Source organism: Capsella rubella, unplaced genomic scaffold (genome assembly GCF_000375325.1).
Source record: "Capsella rubella cultivar Monte Gargano unplaced genomic scaffold, Caprub1_0 scaffold_4, whole genome shotgun sequence".
In the NCBI taxonomy this organism is placed as follows: domain Eukaryota; kingdom Viridiplantae; phylum Streptophyta; class Magnoliopsida; order Brassicales; family Brassicaceae; genus Capsella; species Capsella rubella.
In genome coordinates, this window is record NW_006238920.1 from 6,994,042 (window position 1) to 7,014,848 (window position 20,807).

A 20,807-nucleotide genomic window follows, 5' to 3' on the forward strand; every position below is an offset into this window, starting at 1 on the left:
TGTTATTGAATTTTAGTATTAACGAATTTTGTATTTTATAGTACAATGTGCTATGTAAAAAATTTGGTTTCTAAGAAAAAACAGTTATGGTAATACCGTTTTGTTTAACTGATTAACCAAAGAGCGATTCGGGTTTTTAACACCCGATTAATTACTCGGAAGAGTGAAGTCGTCGAATAGCTCATTCGCCGGACGATTTTACGATATATTTTCGCCAAATTAGTCAAAAGTATGAGCAGAAAGTTGTAACTAGATCCAAAAAATAGCACTAATGCATTTCCTTTCTTTGTGCCTATAATGTTTGTAGTGATGATGATATTACGTAATTATGATGATATATTTTTGTATGTTCAAAAGCTGTATGTGAAATACGAGTTTTCTACTTTGATATATACTGATAAATAATCTTGGACAACTCCTGATACTTTTTAAATAAAAAAAATTATACATCAGCATAATGAAGTTGTTAATTATTGTATTAGTATCAGACCTAATTCTTTACTTAAGCATAATTTCCCCTTTGTTGCAAGACACATGATTTGCCCGTACGTAACGGACATAAGAAAATAAAAGGGGTACATATGTTACTTGGAAGCTAAAGAACTATATAAAAATATCAAACTTTTTTTTTTGTGATTATATATGTGATTGATTCAAGTTATATAATTTTTTTGGTTTGATTTATTCGATGTAAATATATTTTTGGTTTGATTTATTCGATGTTAATACGTGTCCATAGTTTTCAAGTTTTTAGTGTGGTTTGGGTTAGAATCGATGAATTTTTGATTCGCTTAAGAGTTTATTTTTATGCACAAACCTAAATGTCTAAACCAATAACGACAAATCAAAATGCTAATACACTTTTGATGGAGAATCTTATAGTTCAATGATGTCTTATTTGTTTTGAACTATATTTTATATTGCATTTGTTATAGTCTCTTAACTAAAACAATCAGCCAATACAATAAAAAGTTGATAAAACCAAATCCATGTCATAAGTTGTCGCACATACGTACAATAAGACATGTTACGGTTTGGTAGAACCGTAGTATGACTATACATACAATCTAGAAATGAAATAGATAACTAAAAAAAAGAGATTACCTAGAAATAAGCAAACATTGTCACATTTTGATCATCGTGTCCATCATCTTTTGACAAATTTAGCCTCTCGAGTGAGTATATTATCGTAACATGTATGTATGATTGAAGAAGTTTGGGATTGGATGATGAGTGTTGAACTAAACTAAACCTAAAGGGACCACCACATGGAATCCTATCAAGTGTACTTGTCTCCGACGTCGTAGGTCCCTTTTGATTACCGTAATCATCGGAGCATGTAAACCGGTTAAAACAAACTAGTATTACCACTCACCACTCACCACTCACCACCTAAAGAACAAAACTAGTCAATTCTTTAATGTTTCTTGAAACTAGAAAGAAAAATATATGTTGAAGTCTCGAGCCGCACGCGCTAATACAAGAAAGCCAATATATCTCTATCTCGTTTTTATTATGGTAGTCTCTTTTATTATCTTTCATTTAAGACTTGTAAAGCAATATGCTTTTTTTGATATCTAAAAATGGTTGCTGAACATGTTGTGGAGCCTATTGTAGTTTTAGTAACAGTAAGACCACTGTAGTTTGGAAAAAAAATTCACATGGTTCTATCATAAAAGCATTGTCTTTTAAAAGAAATGTTAATGGCTGTCTAGAATCTAGATGATGTTGTGCATATATCTACATATCCTAGCAAAGTAGCAAGTATTATTCTAAGTGTTAGGGTTAAAGCGGTTTTGTTATTCATCGGATTTAAATGAGCTTAGGTAGATCTAGACCACTTTGAACTTATCGTAATCAAATAGTATTAATAGTCGAAATTTATCTAGACACTACATAAGAAGTATGATAAGAATAGACATTTTCGAAATAATTTGTAAAGAAAACTCAAATGCTTTAATTAGAAGAGCTAGTGAAAGGATTTGCCATGCATGCTCTTCAAGACTTCTCCAACCTCCCATGTGATCATCTCCACAATCCTTTAAATCATTCATCCCCAAGTTTTACCAAATTTATAAAAGTAACTAAACTACGTACGTGGACCATTGGTGTATGGCTACGTGCCAAAATCGTGAAAATTTCTTCATAGAGAGGTTTTACGAATCCAATGCGGTAGTCCCCACCCTATGATACTGTGTGTTTCGCCATGTGATTATACCAAATCATTTCTGACTCTTAACATAAGCTATAGCTTCATCAATTATCTATCATTCTGATTTTGATTTTGAAAGCCAACTTATACAGTTTTGGAAACTTTAACACGTTCGGATTTGCGAATAACACTTTTCTCATTGTGGTTATGATGTTTAACGTAATACTTATATGATCATAAGCAAACAAAATATAGATTCAATTGTATTGTTGGTTTAAAGGTAAACAAGACATTTAATATGCAGGATACGTTGCTATGAACTGAGCCAAGCATTTTTCTAGAACGAAAATCAAAATAAATATGCTCTCATTACTTCTCTTTTAATGCATGGAACCCGAGTTTTTCTAGGGGAACTAAATATTTTTTAATGTTGTAGTAAACTAAATGTGACCGTAACTAACTAGTCCGATAAAAATAGGACATGCATGTGAGTAGACAAAAACTTATATAATCGAGACAATGTGATGGTCTAGAATGTGATATTTATGCAGGCATTAGCAATCCCTCATGAGTCATGACATTGTTTTGTTGCTATCGAATGGGCCTAGCTGCAAGATTTTCATCAAAAAGAATTCTCATATTACGAATCAAATACAGATTGAAATATGTTGTGAATCGTATTTCTTAACTTTTATAATTAAGAATCCTAACTTTAGTAATATTTAAAGAGATGTACTATTTGAACAATTAATTTATAATTATGAGATTGGTCCAGAGAAATATTGATTAGATGATACATAATTTCACTTTACTCCTTACTTTATTCATTTTAATTTAAATACATCTAATAGTTTTTTCTATGATTATGATAGATTTTGAAAAGTAGTTTATTTATTATCGTTAATTATTTTTTAAAAAAGTGTGAGACATAATGTTAAGAGTAGTTTTATATTAGAGGACCTCTATATTTTTCTAGTTTTTTGGAGGACCAAGGACCAAGAAAGGCCCATAAAGTGATAATAAAACTGTTAAAGCTTCTCTGGGCTGCAAAACCCAATTTGTCGATCTTGTGCAACAATCGACTTTTTCTTTTCTTTTCTTCTCTGTACAATTTAATGATTTTACTACATTATTTTATGTGTATTGGAATAATAATAAGGACATACCGACCGACACAGACAAAAACTGGCATCTTAGCTTTTGAAGCCCGGTTTTGACTAGACCTGACCTGATGAACTCCAAAGGCAGACACAAAGTCTTAAGATTCCCTCAATAGCTGTGTTTATTTTTTTCTTACCAATGTTTTAACATGCATGCAGGATTATGTTTTTTATTTTTTTTTTATTTATTAGCATTATTATATCAATAGTATGGCAAAATAAATTTTTTAATTTCTTAGTCCAAATATTTTCAGTCTTCTACTCTGAACTAGTCCTGGGCACGAAGCGAATATTCGGAAAATTTGTGATATTTGTGATTTGCTTCGCCTCGACCGAATAGTTGATTTTGCTATTTGCTTCGATTCGTAAATTTTCGAGTATTCGGATCTTCGAATATTCGAATATTTTTCGTAATATTTGCGAATTACTTGCTTCGCTTTGCTTCGACCCATCTATTTTTTTAAAATAAAAAATATATAGTACATAAATATAAAGTGCAAAATATGAGATATTAGAGGTTCTTGTTTGACATGTTTTCAAAATAAGAAGAAAATGTAACCACCGTCCATCGAATTCTCACATTTTATTTTTAATATTGATTTTTCTAATAAAATTTTATTTGCTTAAGAACAACATTTAGCAAAAAAAAACAACAGGCCAAAATATAATAATTTAAATAAGAGGCCTATAAGATATATACACAAATCTATAAATACACATATAATATATATATATATATATATATATTATATAATGATTTATATTTATACGTATATATATAACTATACGAAGCGAAGCGGATATTCGACACTAAAAAAATCAATATTTGTTATTTGCTTCGGTTTTTACGAATACTACATTTTCATATTTGCTTCGGTTCAATTTCTCATAGATATTTGAATTTTTCGAATCGAATCGAAACGAATATCGAAACGAAGCGAATTTAACGAATATTTTGCCCAGGGCTACTCTGAACAATCGTCAGTCTTTGAAATCCACTATTCCATATAATCATACAAACCAAACCAAACAAAACAAAACACCGACACTAAATAGACTTAGTCGCATACGAGTACGAGCACACTCAGAAGTAATACAATGAAGTTGTAATGTTGTACCAATAAATGACCACCAAAAATATAAACTTCAAGGATACTTAGGGATCACTAGACTTTTTGGTCATAAGTTATCTTGCTTTGGGGGCAATTTCGGTTGTAAAGCTTGTGCTCATTTCAACAGAACTTCTTGATCCCATGTCTTCTCTGATCCCTCCTCGCTTTGAGTTGTCTAATGTTAGACATTGTTTAAGTTCATTAGTAACTTGAGACATGGTTGGTCTTTTCTCTGAAGAAGGATTCACGCAAGACATTGCTATCTCAAGAGCCTTCCAAACAGAAGCAGGCTCGTAATCTTCTTTATTGAGTCTTGGATCCACAAGGTTTTCAATATCTCCTTTAGTAAGCATGTATCCCACCCATGCTGCTATGTGCGGCTTTTCTCGGGTTTGCTGAATCACCGGTCGACTTGTGATGATCTCCAATAATACAATCCCAAAGCTATATACATCACTCTTTTCATTCAACCTATTCGTTCGATAATATCTACAAAACAAGAAATGGAATTTATTTTTCTAATAAATCATATATATTGGACTAAATTAATTCGATGATGTAACACTTACTCAGGATCCAAATATCCAGCAGTTCCAGCAACAGCTGTTGAAACATGAGTTTCACCTCCAATTGGAAAAGATCTTGAAAGGCCAAAATCTGCGAGTTTTGCTTGGAAGTGTTCGTCTAATAGTATATTTGTTGTTTTGACATCGCGATGTACCATTGGAGGTTTGCAACCTGTATGCAAGTACTCTAATCCTGCAAAAAGAAAAATTTATACATGTTAGATAATCAATGTGAAGTGATTGATGATTATCCCCCAATAATGATAGGTCTAAACAAACCTTGTGCAGTTTCAACAACAATTTTTAGTCTACTTGACCACTTCAAAGCAGAGCCACCACGTTCTCCTATATTTCATAACATTTGAGTGATGTTGTAAAAACATGTAACATCAAAATATGGCAAGTGATATTTATTTTGTAATGTAAACCTGAGAGATGCTGTTTTAAGTCTCCGTTGGGTGCATACTCATAAAGGAGGGCCAAGTGGCTTTCTTCGTCACAATACCCAACAAGACTTACCAAATTGACGTGGTGAACTCTCAAAAGAAGTTCAACCTGACCAACAATGTCAAAACATATAATTTAGATGTTCTTTATGAAGACACATGTTTAAATAGTTTACAACATATGCATCTTGTTTTAACCTTAACACACCTCTGCTTTGAATTCCTTATAGCCTTGTACTGAAGATGGAGAGAGTAGTTTAACAGCTATTGGTTGCGTACCACTCAAAGAACCATGATACACTACTCCAAACCCTCCTTCTCCAAGAACTCTTTCAAAGTTGTCTGTCAATGTTACCACCTCTGAATATGTGAACCTTTTCGTCTGATTAAATATTGATGGTCTACTTGGTAACTCATGTTGAACTGTAGGTAATGAATCAACTGTCCACAGCCAAAAAACATCATGATCGAGATTAGCAAATATTTTAGTGTGCCATCTTAAAAATGAAGTTATATACATGATACATCTATGATAAGTACCTTGCGTTGGCCTTCTCTTTTTGAAGACAAGAATGAGAATAAGCACAGCTACAATGATGAGCACAGAAGCTGCCGATGCAACAACTGGTACAACGTACTTGTGATTGTTACTTTTGCACGAGGCATCAGCACACAACTTTGGATTTCCTTGAATCCTATGAAAACCATTAGTGTTGTTTAAATAATACTCAACTAAAAAAAACTTGTTGCTAGCTAGTAGATGGATAAATTAAAATACATAATGGATGAAAAAACTTACGTTAGTTTTAGCCCATTCTTTTCCCTATCTTGAAACACTTTAGGAAGAGGACTCGTAAGATCATTCCAATTTAAATTTCTGTGACAAGGTAAAGAAAGATTACAACCATGCCAAGTTAAAAATAAGTGGCAAATATGTTTGTTTATATCAACTTACATGTTTGATAATGACTTCATGTTGGCTAGAAACTCAGGCACTTCTCCAGTAAAACTATTATTTGACAAGTCCCTATAGCATTTATAAAACGTAAAATATGTCACAATGCATATGTTATATCATGTGTTACGTTAAGTAAAACATCAATAGCTCTTACAGTTTTCGAAGCTCGGTTAAATTTTGGAAGGCAGGTGATATCACCCCTTTTAACCCTCTTGATGACAAATCTCTGTTTTGCATTATAAGAACACATTTGAAGTTAAGATACTTAGATTGTTATAGAAATTTTAGGTTTTAACACTAAACAATATGCTTATGAGACCGTGATCTTAGTCTTACAAGGAAATAATTCTTGGAGGTGTAGATTTATTTGCGTAGCTGCACTTTAGATCTTCCCACTTTAATAGTTCAGGGACACAAGGATCTCCTTGCCAACTTATCATCTTCAATCCATAAATTGCTTCTATGGCCTTCATAGCAGCGACTGACATAAATACATGAAATTTTTTTTAACCCTCTTATAAATTAGCAAAACAAAAAGATTGCAAAATCGTAAAGTTGGTTCATGTATTTTTTCGTGTTTTTAATGATGTGAATTTCACAAATATTTTCATCAAGTATCATATAACACAATGTTTAGCATTATATTACGCTAACTGTTCAAATCAAACACGAAAAACACATAGTAATATTTATTTTATAGCTTTGCTACCATATTTGTTCTCCTAATTTGGTAAAACAAAACTTGTAAGTTGTAAATATAAGTAAAGCCCTTTGTAAATTAGACTATAGAGTATAGAGTGACATACCATCATTTGGATTTGTTTCAGCATATGGAAAGTCCAAAACCTTGTAACCCTCAATAGCATTAATCAATGGTGGAAGAGTCGACCTCGGAGTTCTAACGAGATCCAAGTAGCACAAACCGGAGCTACATTTTTGCGGTGATAGGTTGTATACGGTATCAGATTGTAACATCGTCGGACTATATGCTGATTTAATAACATTGTTTTCCAATTCAATGTCGAATTCTCTAGTGTCATTGGCTCTTAAGGCTTGTATCTCGGCGAAGTGAAAGTACACATTAACTCTGTCACTGTCGTCGTCTAGTGACAGTAAAAATCTCAGTAGTGGCTTTGTAGCATTTTTGGATATAATTCCAGACCTACTTACAGCTTCTGGTACTTGAAAGGGACTAAAGGATCTGACGTTGAGTGTTGTGTTTACATCAGTTTCTAACCAATCATATCGAGACCATTTGCGATCAAAGACATCATCCGGATAGCTGAAATAATATTTGGGTTAGTATTAGCTGAGTGGAATCATATGAGGTCAATGGTACGGTATTGTAAAATAGAGAAAATAGCATATGTTACTTCGCATAATTATTCCTAGATTTCTCAAATTGACATGTTTTTCTTATAATAATTTCAAAAGATATCCTAGAAATTAAGGCTCCGAATGGTAACTGCGGGAGAAGTGCAGTGCGGTTCAAATAGTAACGGAAATACATATATGTATTTCCGTTACTATTTGAACCGCAACGCACTTTTCCTGAAGTAAAAAACGTAGTTACCGTTCGGAGCCTAAATAACATACAGTTTTCTCTAAGAAACCTAAAGGTTAGATATAACATCTTTCCTCGATTGATTACGAACGTTAAATTGTTGGCAAAGCTGAGTTTTTTTTTTGACATCCAAAAATAGAAGTGAGCTGAGTTAACATACCGTATAACACCCGTAGAATTGCTAGTATAGGCCCGTCGGTAAATGAGGTTCAAGGGACCGAATTGCGTCATATAGGAATCATTTCTTAATGGACGTAGTTCCAAGGTTGATATCATTGGTATTGTTGATCCTGTTTTGACAAGACAAATCTGCAATAAGTTGGACTTTGTCATGTAAATGATCTCATCATCATTCGAGAATTCCAAATCCACCGCGATCCACATGTTAGGTCCGACATGTAAATCAAATTTGGGATATACATTAAGACCATCATAGTTTCCATAACCGAACCCGGCTCTTATTAAATAGTTGATGCCTTGCTCTACTTTCAAGTTATAACAGTTTCGTATACCGTCGGGGAAATATCTCAAATCCTTATACTGCCTGTAGGTATAGGTGTTATCATCCCCAGCTTCACCGCGTAAACCAGTTGAAATGAAATCAACATCAGATGAGAATACTAATCCGGTCACAGGTTCGGTATAAGGAGACTCATTAGCGGGTAAACCGCAATCCAAACTGATGAATCCTGTCAAGTCACAAAAATGTATATTATTAGTGTAAATAACATTCCCTTATTGTTAGAACATGGTAGCTTATATATATGGAAGACAATCAAAACTTCTGAAAAAGAGAGAACCCTTAATTTTCTTAAACCAAATCTCTATTAACTATAGTCTTTATGTGAATTCTTTAGTGGTCTATCAAGAACACTAAACTACAAGTCTTCAAGAAGTGAGAATGAAGCAATTACTAACAATACTTTAATAAATGATATCAAAAACAATGCAAAAACTACCTTGTTGATCAGACTGAGCCTGAACGAGATGTATAATGGCAAAAGCGCCAAAGCTCAGCAACACCAGCAAAAGTTGTCGATGACCCTCCATTTTCATGTTAACATAAAAACTTCTAGTATGAAAAACTATCTGAAAACATATATTGACTTCAAGATTAAGAGAAATTCAAATGTTTTAACATTTTGGCGTAGAAAATAAAACTCTCCTATAGAATCGTTTCATGTTACTCGTCCCAGCACGTCTGAAATGGTCTTACGAAAAATATATACATTTTAATCATAAATCAAAGAACCTGATGTAATCTTTGTTTAAACAATGTCAATGCTTCATTCTGCGCAAAGACTTCAAGGACTTGTATTGAACAACAACTTGGTGGATTTAAATAGATTTTGTTGACTTTCATCTCAATCATAATCGCAATACCTCTGCAATAATGTTAAATTTATTCTTGGTCTTCGAAAATAAATTCAACTAATAAATATATTCGTTACATCGTATAAGTTTAAAGATATAGCTGGCTGCTTATGCCAAATGCAACGATTAAGTATAATCATTAATTCTCACCATATTTATATACTCTACCGTATCAATGACATGCAGTAACTAATGATATATATATATATATATATAGCTCGCATAGTCACATTTGCATTATATATTGTCAACCGTACGTGAAATTCAAATCTGGTGATTTTGTTCGAAGTATCATCAGGTTTTTCATGGAGTCTGTGGATCATCATGGACGTTCAACAAAAATTAGTTACTCACGCTGTCACGCACACAATTCCCAAATATTTGATATGAAAAGGAAAAAAATGAAATATGTCAATTTCAAAAACATATATATATTTTATTACTATATAACGCATATATTATGTAATTTTTTTTTTGTATTTTGACATTTTTTGTAATGTTGTTTGTTCGTGAAAAAAAAAGTAAAATAACACACTTTTTAATTTTATTTTTGGGTTTTCCCGTAAAGACCAATCGAATTAAAGCCTAACTGATTTTAACCAATATGCATGCTCTCATCCGCAATATAGCCACAAATCGAACCCTAAAAAATTTCTCCCTAACTCGAAACCATTGCTTTGTAGGCATTAGAAAACCTTGCTAACTATTTCGAACCTAATATATTTGTTTTTATTAATAAACCTATATTTTACAAGGATACTTTTATTTTGGCTCTTACTCAATCTATTCGTTTCAATAGAATTGATCACAACTAAGAACAAATCTAAGTCTATATTTTTTATATCTAGACTCCCACCTATGTAGATGTAAGAGAATGAAAACACTCACTTTCTAAGCTCTTTTCATGGCATCCAAATTTAAAATCTTGCACAAATATACAAGAGTGCTCAGAATGGCTCGTGAACAACTCCTAGAATATTTATACTAACTACCTTAAACCTAAGATCTTCGAATACACATCTTTGGAAATTGCTTGCTTCTCAAATTTGTCCCTTCCAAAGTTCATATGTCGAACCGGTGATAAAGCTTCTGTGCTTGTAGATTCAATCACAAGGGCAACAATAATTTATAAATGGCAAAAACTACGAAATGCTATAAAAACATAAAATGGATCTCTTGTGTTGTTTATACAAAGTAATCTGATTGCTCTTGTTGATACGAAAGACTACTAGCTCACTATATGGTTGTCTTTCTTAGTTTCTAATACAAATTAGAAATTCTCTTAAGATTGAGAAAAATTAAAATTAAAAAAAAAAACACTCATATGCATGGTGGCATGGGAAAGCTATCCAATAGAATCGTTTCATGTTACTTCGTCCCAGCACGTCCCAAATCAAAAAAACACTAATGCAATCTTTGTTTTAAACAATTTAAAACCTGCAAATTAAGTTGATCTAATGCCAACGACTTCAACATCTTGTATTTAACAACAACTTGATGGATTAAATAGAATATGTTGACTTTCACGTCAATCATAATCGCCATATATACCCCTACAATATTGTAAAGGTCTTGATCTTTGAAAATAAACTATGATCAGTCGTTTCTTGACAGCTTAAGAAAAAAAAAGTCGTTTCTTGATTTACCATAATATAAGTTTAAATGTAGCTTGCCGCTTATGTCAAACGCATATCGGTATATATCAAGTAAGTATAATAACTCGCATCATATTTATTTACTTACTCGATATAGTATCGATGACATGCATGTTTAATGCATCTATGATAGTTAGCAAAACTGATTGAAAGATTAAACACAATTTAATTTGAGGTTGGAGGAACGTGTCAAATATATAAACACAATCAAACCAAAATTAACAAAAATTCTCGCAATTATTCATTCTTTAAGTTTGGTCTAAGTTGACTTTTAAACGAATAATTCCTTCCAATGTGCTTCAAAAATTAACAGAAATATCTCATTTACGTAGTTTTTTTCTTCTTTCACTAAACGAAGTTTTTGTTATGTTCTTGATTTTCTTGATTTCCATATAAGCTTTCCAAGAAGATGAGGAGACATCTATGGTTGGCTATATTTGGAACCTTTGCCTTTATGGTTGTAGCCCAAAAACAAGAAGGTAAATTATATATAAGCTCTTTCAATGGTTTATTCATCATTTGACTTGAGTTATATCTTGAACAGGTTTCATCAGTTTGGATTGTGGATTCCCTATTGAGGAATCTCCTTATAGTGATCCTTCAACTGGATTAACATTCACATCAGATTCCACTTATATCCAGACTGGGAAAAGTGGTAGAGTAGATAAAGAGCTCAACAAATTGTTCCGAAAACCGTATTTGACGGTGAGATACTTTCCAGAAGGAAAACGAAATTGTTATAGTCTTGATGTCAACCGTGGCACAAATTATCTCATCTTGGTTACCTTCATATATGGGAACTATGATGGTCTTAATGTATATCCAAACTTTGATCTCTATCTTGGTCCTGATAAGTGGGCAAGAATAGATTTGGAAGGAAGACAAAATGGTACATACGAGGAGATCATACATAGAGCGAGGTCGAGCTCATTGGATATTTGTCTTGTTAAAACAGGACCAACCTCACCAATAATATCAGCTATAGAACTACGACCACTGAGAAATGATACTTATGTTACGCATTCGGGATCACTGAGGAGCTCTTTTCGGGTTTATTGTAGCACTTCAGATAGAGAGATAAGGTAAGTTGACTTTGTTTAAGACAATATAATTGAGAGTTGTCTGTCATTGGCAATTGTAAAATTTGTCGCCTAATAAAATTTAACTGTAGGTATGCTGATGACTCCTATGATCGTGTGTGGCATCAATTCTTCAGCTCTTCATATACATATATAACAACTAGTCTCAATATAAGCAATTCAGACTCATTTGAGGTACCAAAGGCCGCACTCAAAAGTGCTGCCACGCCTAAAAACGTCAGTGCGCCGCTCATCATCACCTGGAAACCAAGACCCTCTAATGCTGAAGTTTACTTTTATCTTCATTTCGCCGAGATACAAACCCTTGCAGCCAACGAGACGAGAGAATTCGACATTGTCTTTAAAGGAAACTTTAATTATTCCGGTTTTAGTCCTCGCAAGTTTGAGCTATTTACAGCTTTCACAAGTGCACCAGTGCAATGTGATTCAGATGGTTGCAATTTACAGCTTATAAGAACTCCGAAGTCAACCCTTCCACCTTTGATCAACGCTCTTGAGGCTTACACTATTATCGAATTCCCACAATTGGGAACAAACCTAAGTGATGGTACCTCACTCAAACTTGCACTTAATACCACATATTAAATTTTGGCTTCCTATATGCTATTTATTTTTTTTGTATCTAATTTTTTTTATGTTAGTTTCCGCTATCAAGAACATCAAAGCTACTTATCGTCTGAGTAAAACCAGTTGGCAAGGAGATCCATGTCTCCCTCAGGAATTATCTTGGGAAAATCTTGGATGCAGTTATGCAAATATTTCCACCCCACCAAGCATCATTTCCTTGTAAGAGTATACCACAAACATAGGTCATTATTTAAAATTACGTACTATGTAATATAAGTGTTATTTTTCTTTTATTTGTGATTGCGTATTTTAGAAACTTGTCAGCAAGTGGATTAACTGGGACTATATCCCCAATTTTACAAAATCTAACGCACATACAAGAACTGTAAGTAATTCTATTCTTGACTCATCAAAGCAAGAGTTCTTTGCTCGAACTTGACATGTAGGCCGACCATTATTATTTATCTATGTTTGGACAGAGATTTGTCTAATAACAGTTTGACTGGACCTGTGCCTGCGTTTTTGGCCAACATCAAATCATTATCTTTGATGTAAGTTTTCTAGAAAGCAGAATAATATTTTGGATGTGGTTTCTCTATATAACTTGTTGGATTTGGTTTTTATTTTTTCCTTTACAGAAACTTGAGTGGGAACAATCTTACCGGTTCAGTTCCACAGACTCTTCTTGATAGAGAAAAGGAAGGACTTGTCTTAAAGTAAGAATAAACATGATTTATCAACTAAACATGAATGGGCAGTACTTGCATAAAACTTAGAATTAATGTTTAATTATTTTGATTTATCTATGACAAGATATGGTCTTAGGTGTACTTGAAAGTTCAGATATATATTTTCCACATCCACATCTGTATGCTACATGTTGAATCTAACAATCTTCGGTATTACATGTTCCTTGTAGACTTGAAGGAAATCCACAGCTATGCACGCTTAGTTCATGCAATCAAAAAGAGAAAAATGGATTGTTGGTACCGGTGGTTGCATCAATTGCCTCTGTTCTTATTGTAATAGTGGTTGTGGTGGGTCTCTTTTTTGTGTTCCGAAAGAAGAAGGTGCCTTCAGGTGAGTCTTACCGAGGTGAATAATGATTAGAGAGATTTTATCAAATCAATGAATAATGTATTTGCAATTGTATTTTGTAGATGTACAAGCACCACCAAGCTTGCCCGTAGTAGATGTTGGACATGCTAAAGAGTCATCATTCCTCTCGAAAAAGATAAGGTTTACTTATGTCGAGGTTCAAGAAATGACAAATAATTTTCAAAGAGTTCTTGGTGAAGGAGGGTTCGGAGTTGTTTATCATGGTTGTGTTAATGTTACTCAACAAGTAGCTGTTAAATTGCTCTCTCAATCATCTTCTCAAGGATACAAGCATTTCAAGGCAGAGGTAATGTTTTATCCGATAATCTTTGTCGCAATCCAATTTTGTCTACATGTACTTTCTATATTTAGGAGTATTAGCTAATAGATGATTGGTCAGGTGGAACTTCTTATGAGAGTGCACCATATAAATTTGGTGAGCCTTGTTGGTTATTGTGATGAAGGAGATCACTTGGCCCTCATCTACGAGTACATGCCCAATGGAGACTTAAAACAACATTTATCAAGTAAAAGAACTTATACACCATTTGTTTTTTCTTTAAAGAACCATAATGTTTGAAGTTTTATTTCAAAAAAGATCATAACGTTTGTCTAATGTCATCGGTCTGATACAGGAAAGCGTGGTGGATCCGGATATGTCTTAAGCTGGGAAAGTAGACTAAGAGTAGCTGTCGATGCAGCACTAGGTACACACTAAATTATTAATAACACTTCTAGACTGTTAGTATTAGTTAACGACCCTATGTGAAACATTTCACTCAATGATTTACACGTCAAAATTTTAATATAGGGTTGGAGTACTTACACACCGGATGCAAACCACCAATGGTTCACAGAGATATAAAAAGTACAAACATACTTTTGAACGAACGTTTCGAAGGAAAATTAGCCGATTTCGGGCTTTCGAGATCTTTTCCTATGGGAAATGAAACACATGTTTCAACAGTTGTTGCTGGAACTCCTGGTTATCTTGATCCCGAGTGAGTATTTACTTCATATTATTTGTTGGTCCATAAACTTACATTATGGTTAATAGTTATAAAACCATAAACCATGCATCTTCCATGTTTTGTTTTGTAGGTATTACCAAACAAATTGGTTGACAGAGAAAAGTGATGTTTACAGTTTTGGAATTGTACTATTGGAGATCATTACAAACCGTCGTATAATCGACCAGACTCGTGGAAAGCCTCACATAGTAGAATGGGTTGGACTTATTGTAAGAACAGGAGATATTGGGAATATTATAGACCCGAACCTCCAAGGAGATTACGACGTTGGTTCTGTATGGAAGGCTATTGAATTAGCAATGTCATGTGTGAATCATTCTTCTGCAAGAAGACCAAGCATGTCCCAAGTTGTTAATGATCTTAAAGAGTGTGTGATATCTGAAAACTCAAGGACAGGAGGGAGTCGAGAAATGAACTCAATTAGTTCCATCGAATTCAGCATGGATATTGACACCGAGGTGATCCCTAAAGCACGCTAGTTAGTTCGTTAAAAATGTATTTAACAAGTGTGTTATTTATTTATTTTCGAGGAATCTTCAATTCAACACCTTCAAGGGATTTAGTATCAATTGTTTATTGGATTTGATATAACTTTCAAATGAATTTGTTGTTATTTGATGTAGGTTGTGGTGGAAAACTTCTGAATGATTTAAAGCATAGTACATAATGAAATGCATTAACATATGGTGGTAGGCTTATATCATTAGAAATAAAGTTGATAAAAATAAAATCAATTTAGAAATTTGATATGTCATTTCTTTTACCGATTTCCATTTTTAGTATTTAAATTAAACTTATTTATATAAAAAAATTGGTTCTTTTGAATACATGTTGGCTTCTGAAAAATATACATCCTAAGGTTGGATACAGTTTCTTCACTTCTTGTATGGCTTGAGGTAGGCTACATAGAAATTAATTGGTTTACAAACCATGAAAAGTTAATTTTGACATTAACAATCCATGGAAGTAAAACATAAAAAGTAACTATTCCGCAAACAATACCCAAAAAAAAGACAAACAAAAAAAATCCACACACATAGCCGTAATGTCACATATATACGAGCACAAGCAGGAGTAAATCAAATACAATCCAAGTCTTACGAATAAATGATCAACGAGAAGATAATTTTCGTATATATATAAAAAAAAAGTTTTCAAAGCATTGCCATTAGTGATTATGGCAATACGTTATCGCGCATTAGGGGTCACTTCGGTTTTAAAGCTTGTTCTTAGTTCAACTGAACTTCTTGAGCCCATGTCCTGTCTCACTCCTCCCCTTAAGTTGTCTAATGTCAGACACTCCTTTAGTTCATTAGCAACTTGAGACATGTTTGGTCTTCTCTCCGAAGATGGATTCACGCACGACATTGCTATCTCAATAGCCTTCCATATAGAACTAGGTTCATAATCTCTATTGAGTCTTGGATCCACAATTTGTTCAATATCTCCTTTACTAAGCATGTATCCCACCCAAGCTGCTATGTGTGGCTTTTCTCGGGTTTGCTGAATCACAGGCCGACTTGTGATGATCTCCAATAATACAATTCCAAAGCTGTATACATCACTCTTTTCATTCAACCTATTTGTTCGATAATATCTACATAACAAGACATGGAAGTTTCTATGTCAAAGGAATAATAAAATCATTATATCTAATTAAGTTAATGATACAAGACTTACTCAGGATCAAGATATCCTGGAGTGCCAGCAATTGCTGTTGACACATGAGTTTCACCTCCAATTGGAAAAGATCTTGAAAGACCAAAATCTGCTAGTTTTGCCTGGAAGTGCTCGTCTAAAAGTATATTTGTTGTTTTGACATCGCGATGTACCATTGGAGGTTTGCAACCGGTATGCAAGTATTCCAATCCTATATATATATTAAATTCATTCATGTTAGACAATCAGTGTAAAGTGATTGAAGGATGCTGAATTTAGAATGAACCTTGTGCAGTTTCAACGACAACTTTTAGTCTAGTTGACCAGTTCAAAGGAGAGCCGCCACGTTCTCCTATATTTAAGAAATATATTTGAGTAATGTTGTGACAACATGAACCTTCAAAATATGGGAAGTGATCTTTATTTTGAATTGTGGTGTATCCAAATTTAAACCTGAGAGATGTTGTTTTAAGTCACCGTTGGGTGCATACTCGTAAAGGAGGGCCAAGTGGCTTTCTTCATCACAATATCCAACCAAACTTACCAAATTTACGTGGTGAACCCGTAAAAGAAGTTCTACCTAACCAACCATATCAAAACATAATTAATGTAGAGCCAATATAGATGTTCTTTATGAATATATAGAAATATTCATGTGTAGTGTAGAGTTATATAAATTATAACATATATAAGATAATAAGAATTATATATTAACCTTAACATACCTCTGCTTTAAATTCCTTATAGCCTTGCACTGATGATTGAGAGAGAAGTTTAACAGCTATTGGTTGCGTACCATTTAAAGAACCATGATACACTACTCCAAACCCTCCTTCTCCAAGAACTCTTTCAAAGTTGTCCGTAAATGCCACGACCTCTGAAAAAGTGAACCTTTTTGTTTGCGAAAATATGGCAGGCCTACTTGGCAACTCTTGCTGAACCCTAGATGAAGAATCTGATGTGAAAAGAACAAAAAAACAAATCTAAGAGAGTAGGCATCCCTTAATATTTATTCATGTCATCATGCATTTCATGTTACAATAAGGATATATCCCATTAATGACTAACTACGAACCTTGCCTTGGCCTTTTCTTTTTGGAAACAAGAATGAGAATTATCACAGCTACAATGATGAGGACAGAAGCTGCCGATGCCACAACTGGTAAAACGTACTTTTGAGTATTGTTATTTTTGCATGACGCATCAGCACAAAACTTTGGGTTTCCTTGGATCCTTAAAGGAAAAAAACAGCGTTGTTAAATAAACTGTAACTCAAACAAATGCTTGTGGAAAAAAAACACACACACAGTTTTGAGAATCTCACGTTAGCTTTAGCCCATTGTTTTCTCTATCATGTAAGGCTTCCGGTAAAGGACCCGTAAGATCGTTCCAATTTAAATTTCTGTCAGTGCAGAGAAATTAAATATTACATGACAACAACCGAATATAGTGGAAAATATATGTGGGCAATTAACGTTTGTTATAATTCAACGTACATCACCGATAATGACTTCATGCTGGCTAGAAATTTGGGCACAGCACCAGTAAAACTGTTATTAGATAAATCCCTGACATTTATAAAGTCGAAAAGAGTCATTTTTTTTTTCCATTGATAGGATAAAGAAAATAGTCCATTCGTAAAATTAATTCCGTTCGCCTTGGACTATAAATCATGATTCTGAATTTGTAAAGATTTTATGAATGATGAATGATAATGTACAAGATGAAAAAAGTAGTACGCATTTACAATTTTCGAAGCTCGGTCAAATTTTGGAAGGCAGGTGTAATGAGCCCGTTTAAGCCGCGTGACGATAAATCTCTGTTTACATAAATTTAGAATGAGTTTAAAATATACTTGCTAAAATTTGAGTTTTAACAGGAAACATATATAGTGATATATCTTACAAGGCAATAATTCTCGGAGGAGTAGACTTATTTGCGTAGCTGCACTTTATATCTTCCCATTTTAAGAGTTCAGAGACGCAAGGATCTCCCTGCCAACTTATTATGTTCACTCCATAAATTTCTTGAATACTCTTCATAGCAGCCACTAACACAGAGGTCAAAGAGTTAGCATACACGATATATATATGATATATCAGGCTATATAATAGAGGAATGAACAGTAGTGACATACCATCGTTTGGATTTGTTTCAGTATATGGAAATTCCAAAACATTGAATGCCTCAATAGCATTAATAAAAGGTGGAAGAGTTGATCTTTCAGTTCTTACGAGGTCCAAATCGCATGAGCCTGATTTGCATTTTTGTGGCGATGTGTTGTATATTGTTTCCGACTGTAACACCTTGGGACTATATGCTTTCTGAATAGTATTCCCATCCAATAAGATGTCGAATTCTCTAGTATCATTTGGTTTTAGGGTTTGGATCTCGGCGAAATGAAAGTACACACTAATTTTGTCACTGTCGCTGTCAGGAAACAAGAAAAAGAACAGTGGTCTTGTGGCATTTCTCGGAGAGATACCCGATCTACTTACAGCATCTGGTATTACAAAAGGATTAGAGGAAGTCACATTGAGAGTGGTGTTTACATCTGTTTCAACCCAATTATATCGATCCCATTTGCGATCAAATATATCATTAGGATACCTGGAAACAAAAACTTTTGGTTAGCCATGCATACATAAATAGACCTTGTTAACTGTTACTCTATCATATTCATAAAGAGTGTCATTTTAGAGATTTATTTTCGTTTCACAAAAGTATCATTTTAGCTTACCAAAACTAAATTAGTTTCTAAAAAAATAAAGAATAAGATAAGATAAAGCGATTTTTCATGAATAAATAGACGATTATTTTAGAGTTAGTCATTATGTTTTTCAGGTATATGCAATTATATATGAAAATAATTTATACTGTTTATAAGTTAATATAACATTATATATGATGGAAATATGATTGTAATCATTTCTAATTAACAGCTATCATAAACGTATGTATAAGCATATCAATATATCATAAAAACCTTTGCAAAGTAAAACTGACGTTACATACCGTATAAAGCCAAAAGAATCACTTGTATATGTCCGACGGTTCACTAGGTTCAGTGGACCGAGTTGTGTCATGTAAGAATCATTTCTTAATGGCCGTAACTCTAACGTAGATATCATTGGTATAGTTTCACCTGTCTTGACAAGACAAATCTGCAATAAGTTTGACTTGTGTAAATGATCTCACGATCATTTTCGAATTCCAAATCCACAGTTATCCACATGTTAGGTCCAACATGCAAGTCAAACTTGGGATTAACATTAAGGCCATCATAATTCCCATAGGAGAAACCAGCTCTTATAAGATAGTTGATTCCCTTGTTTACTTTCAGATTATAACAGTTTCGTATTCCGTCAGGAAAATATCTTAGATCCTTGTACTGCTTGTAGACATAGGTCTCTTCAACCCCGACTTCACCGCGTTTACCATTTTGGATGAAACCAGCGTCAGATGAGTATGTTAATCCGGTTACGGGGTCCTATATGGAGACTCAGCAGGGGGCAAACCACAGTCTAGACTGATGAATCCTAATGAAACAAAAAAAAAATGAAAATAATAGTGGGTATGATAGAGATAATTGGTTGGAACTGTAAAAACTTATAAGTTTGTAAACTATTGTTATAGTAATTTACTTTTCACTCATGATCATACTTTACCAATTTTATAGAACCAATGAAAAATACATTTACAAATGTTTTGAAGATTACCTTGTTGATCAGGCTGAGCTTGAACCAGATGTATAATGGCAAAAACTCCGAAGGTCACCGCCAATAATAGTTTGCGATGACACTCCATTTTCAAGTAATCATACGAACCTTTCCTACACAAGAAGATATGAGACGATAATATATTGATTTGCGAAAAGAAACACCTAAAATATTTAAAGTATATCTACATGATGATGTAGAATTATTCTTGAATTATAATCTGTTCATGTTAATCACGTATAATCAGAAACATATACATTTATAGTCCAACTTGTGGGAATATGTGATTATGTGAATATTTAATCAGGGCACCTGATGTTATCTTTGCTTAAAACAATGTATAACCTGCCAAGTTGATATAATGTCAAAGAACTATATCTATATGATATATAATTCCACCAACGACTTATATATAAAAACAACTAGATGGGAAACGGCCAATTCATTACAATACGTCTATGAAATTTTGAACTTGTACTTTGATTGATTCAAATTTCCCACAAGTTGGACTATAACTGTGTATTTTGCAAAGCCAAGTTGAAACGTGAAACATTAACATGAACAAATTAATTCCAGAAGTTTCATACTAACATGTAGAATTACAAAATTTTGTAATTGGGCAAATTGGTTGATTTGATGTCACCAA

The 20,807-nt window shown here is 33.4% G+C and overlaps 2 protein-coding genes and 1 pseudogene across 6 annotated transcripts; 1 reads left to right on the top strand and 2 right to left on the bottom strand.

The window, feature by feature from the left end:
• Positions 1-4,293: 4,293 nt before the first annotated feature.
• Positions 4,294-9,008, bottom strand: LOC17887821 (probable LRR receptor-like serine/threonine-protein kinase At2g28960). 5 transcript variants are annotated; one of them, XM_023784198.1, is made up of 13 exons: positions 8,918-9,008; positions 8,119-8,647; positions 7,201-7,676; positions 6,731-6,875; positions 6,549-6,620; positions 6,392-6,463; positions 6,236-6,313; positions 5,977-6,131; positions 5,645-5,859; positions 5,419-5,545; positions 5,270-5,335; positions 4,994-5,183; positions 4,294-4,913 (listed from the first exon to the last, which is right to left on the bottom strand). In XM_023784198.1, the coding sequence occupies exons 1-13, from the start codon at positions 9,006-9,008 to the stop codon at positions 4,499-4,501; spliced, it is 2,631 nt and encodes an 876-aa protein (XP_023639966.1). In that variant the 3' UTR covers positions 4,294-4,498. The 5 variants fall into 5 exon arrangements, with proteins under 5 accessions (XP_023639966.1, XP_023639965.1, XP_006295675.1 ...); XM_023784197.1 differs by having other exon boundaries at positions 5,270-5,332; positions 5,645-5,877; XM_006295613.2 differs by having other exon boundaries at positions 5,645-5,877.
• A 2,388-nt stretch (positions 9,009-11,396) lies between these two features.
• Positions 11,397-15,405, top strand: LOC17889527 (probable leucine-rich repeat receptor-like protein kinase At2g28990). Its single transcript, XM_006293343.2, has 13 exons — positions 11,397-11,466; positions 11,532-12,069; positions 12,159-12,634; positions 12,729-12,873; positions 12,968-13,039; positions 13,134-13,205; positions 13,293-13,370; positions 13,574-13,734; positions 13,815-14,059; positions 14,153-14,279; positions 14,388-14,459; positions 14,564-14,753; positions 14,854-15,405. Exons 1-13 carry the CDS (start codon positions 11,397-11,399, stop codon positions 15,260-15,262), a joined length of 2,655 nt encoding a protein of 884 aa, XP_006293405.1. The 3' UTR covers positions 15,263-15,405.
• Positions 15,406-15,796: 391 nt separating this feature from the next.
• LOC17888199 lies at positions 15,797-20,249 on the bottom strand (annotated as a pseudogene).
• Between the last annotated feature and the right edge of the window lie 558 nt (positions 20,250-20,807).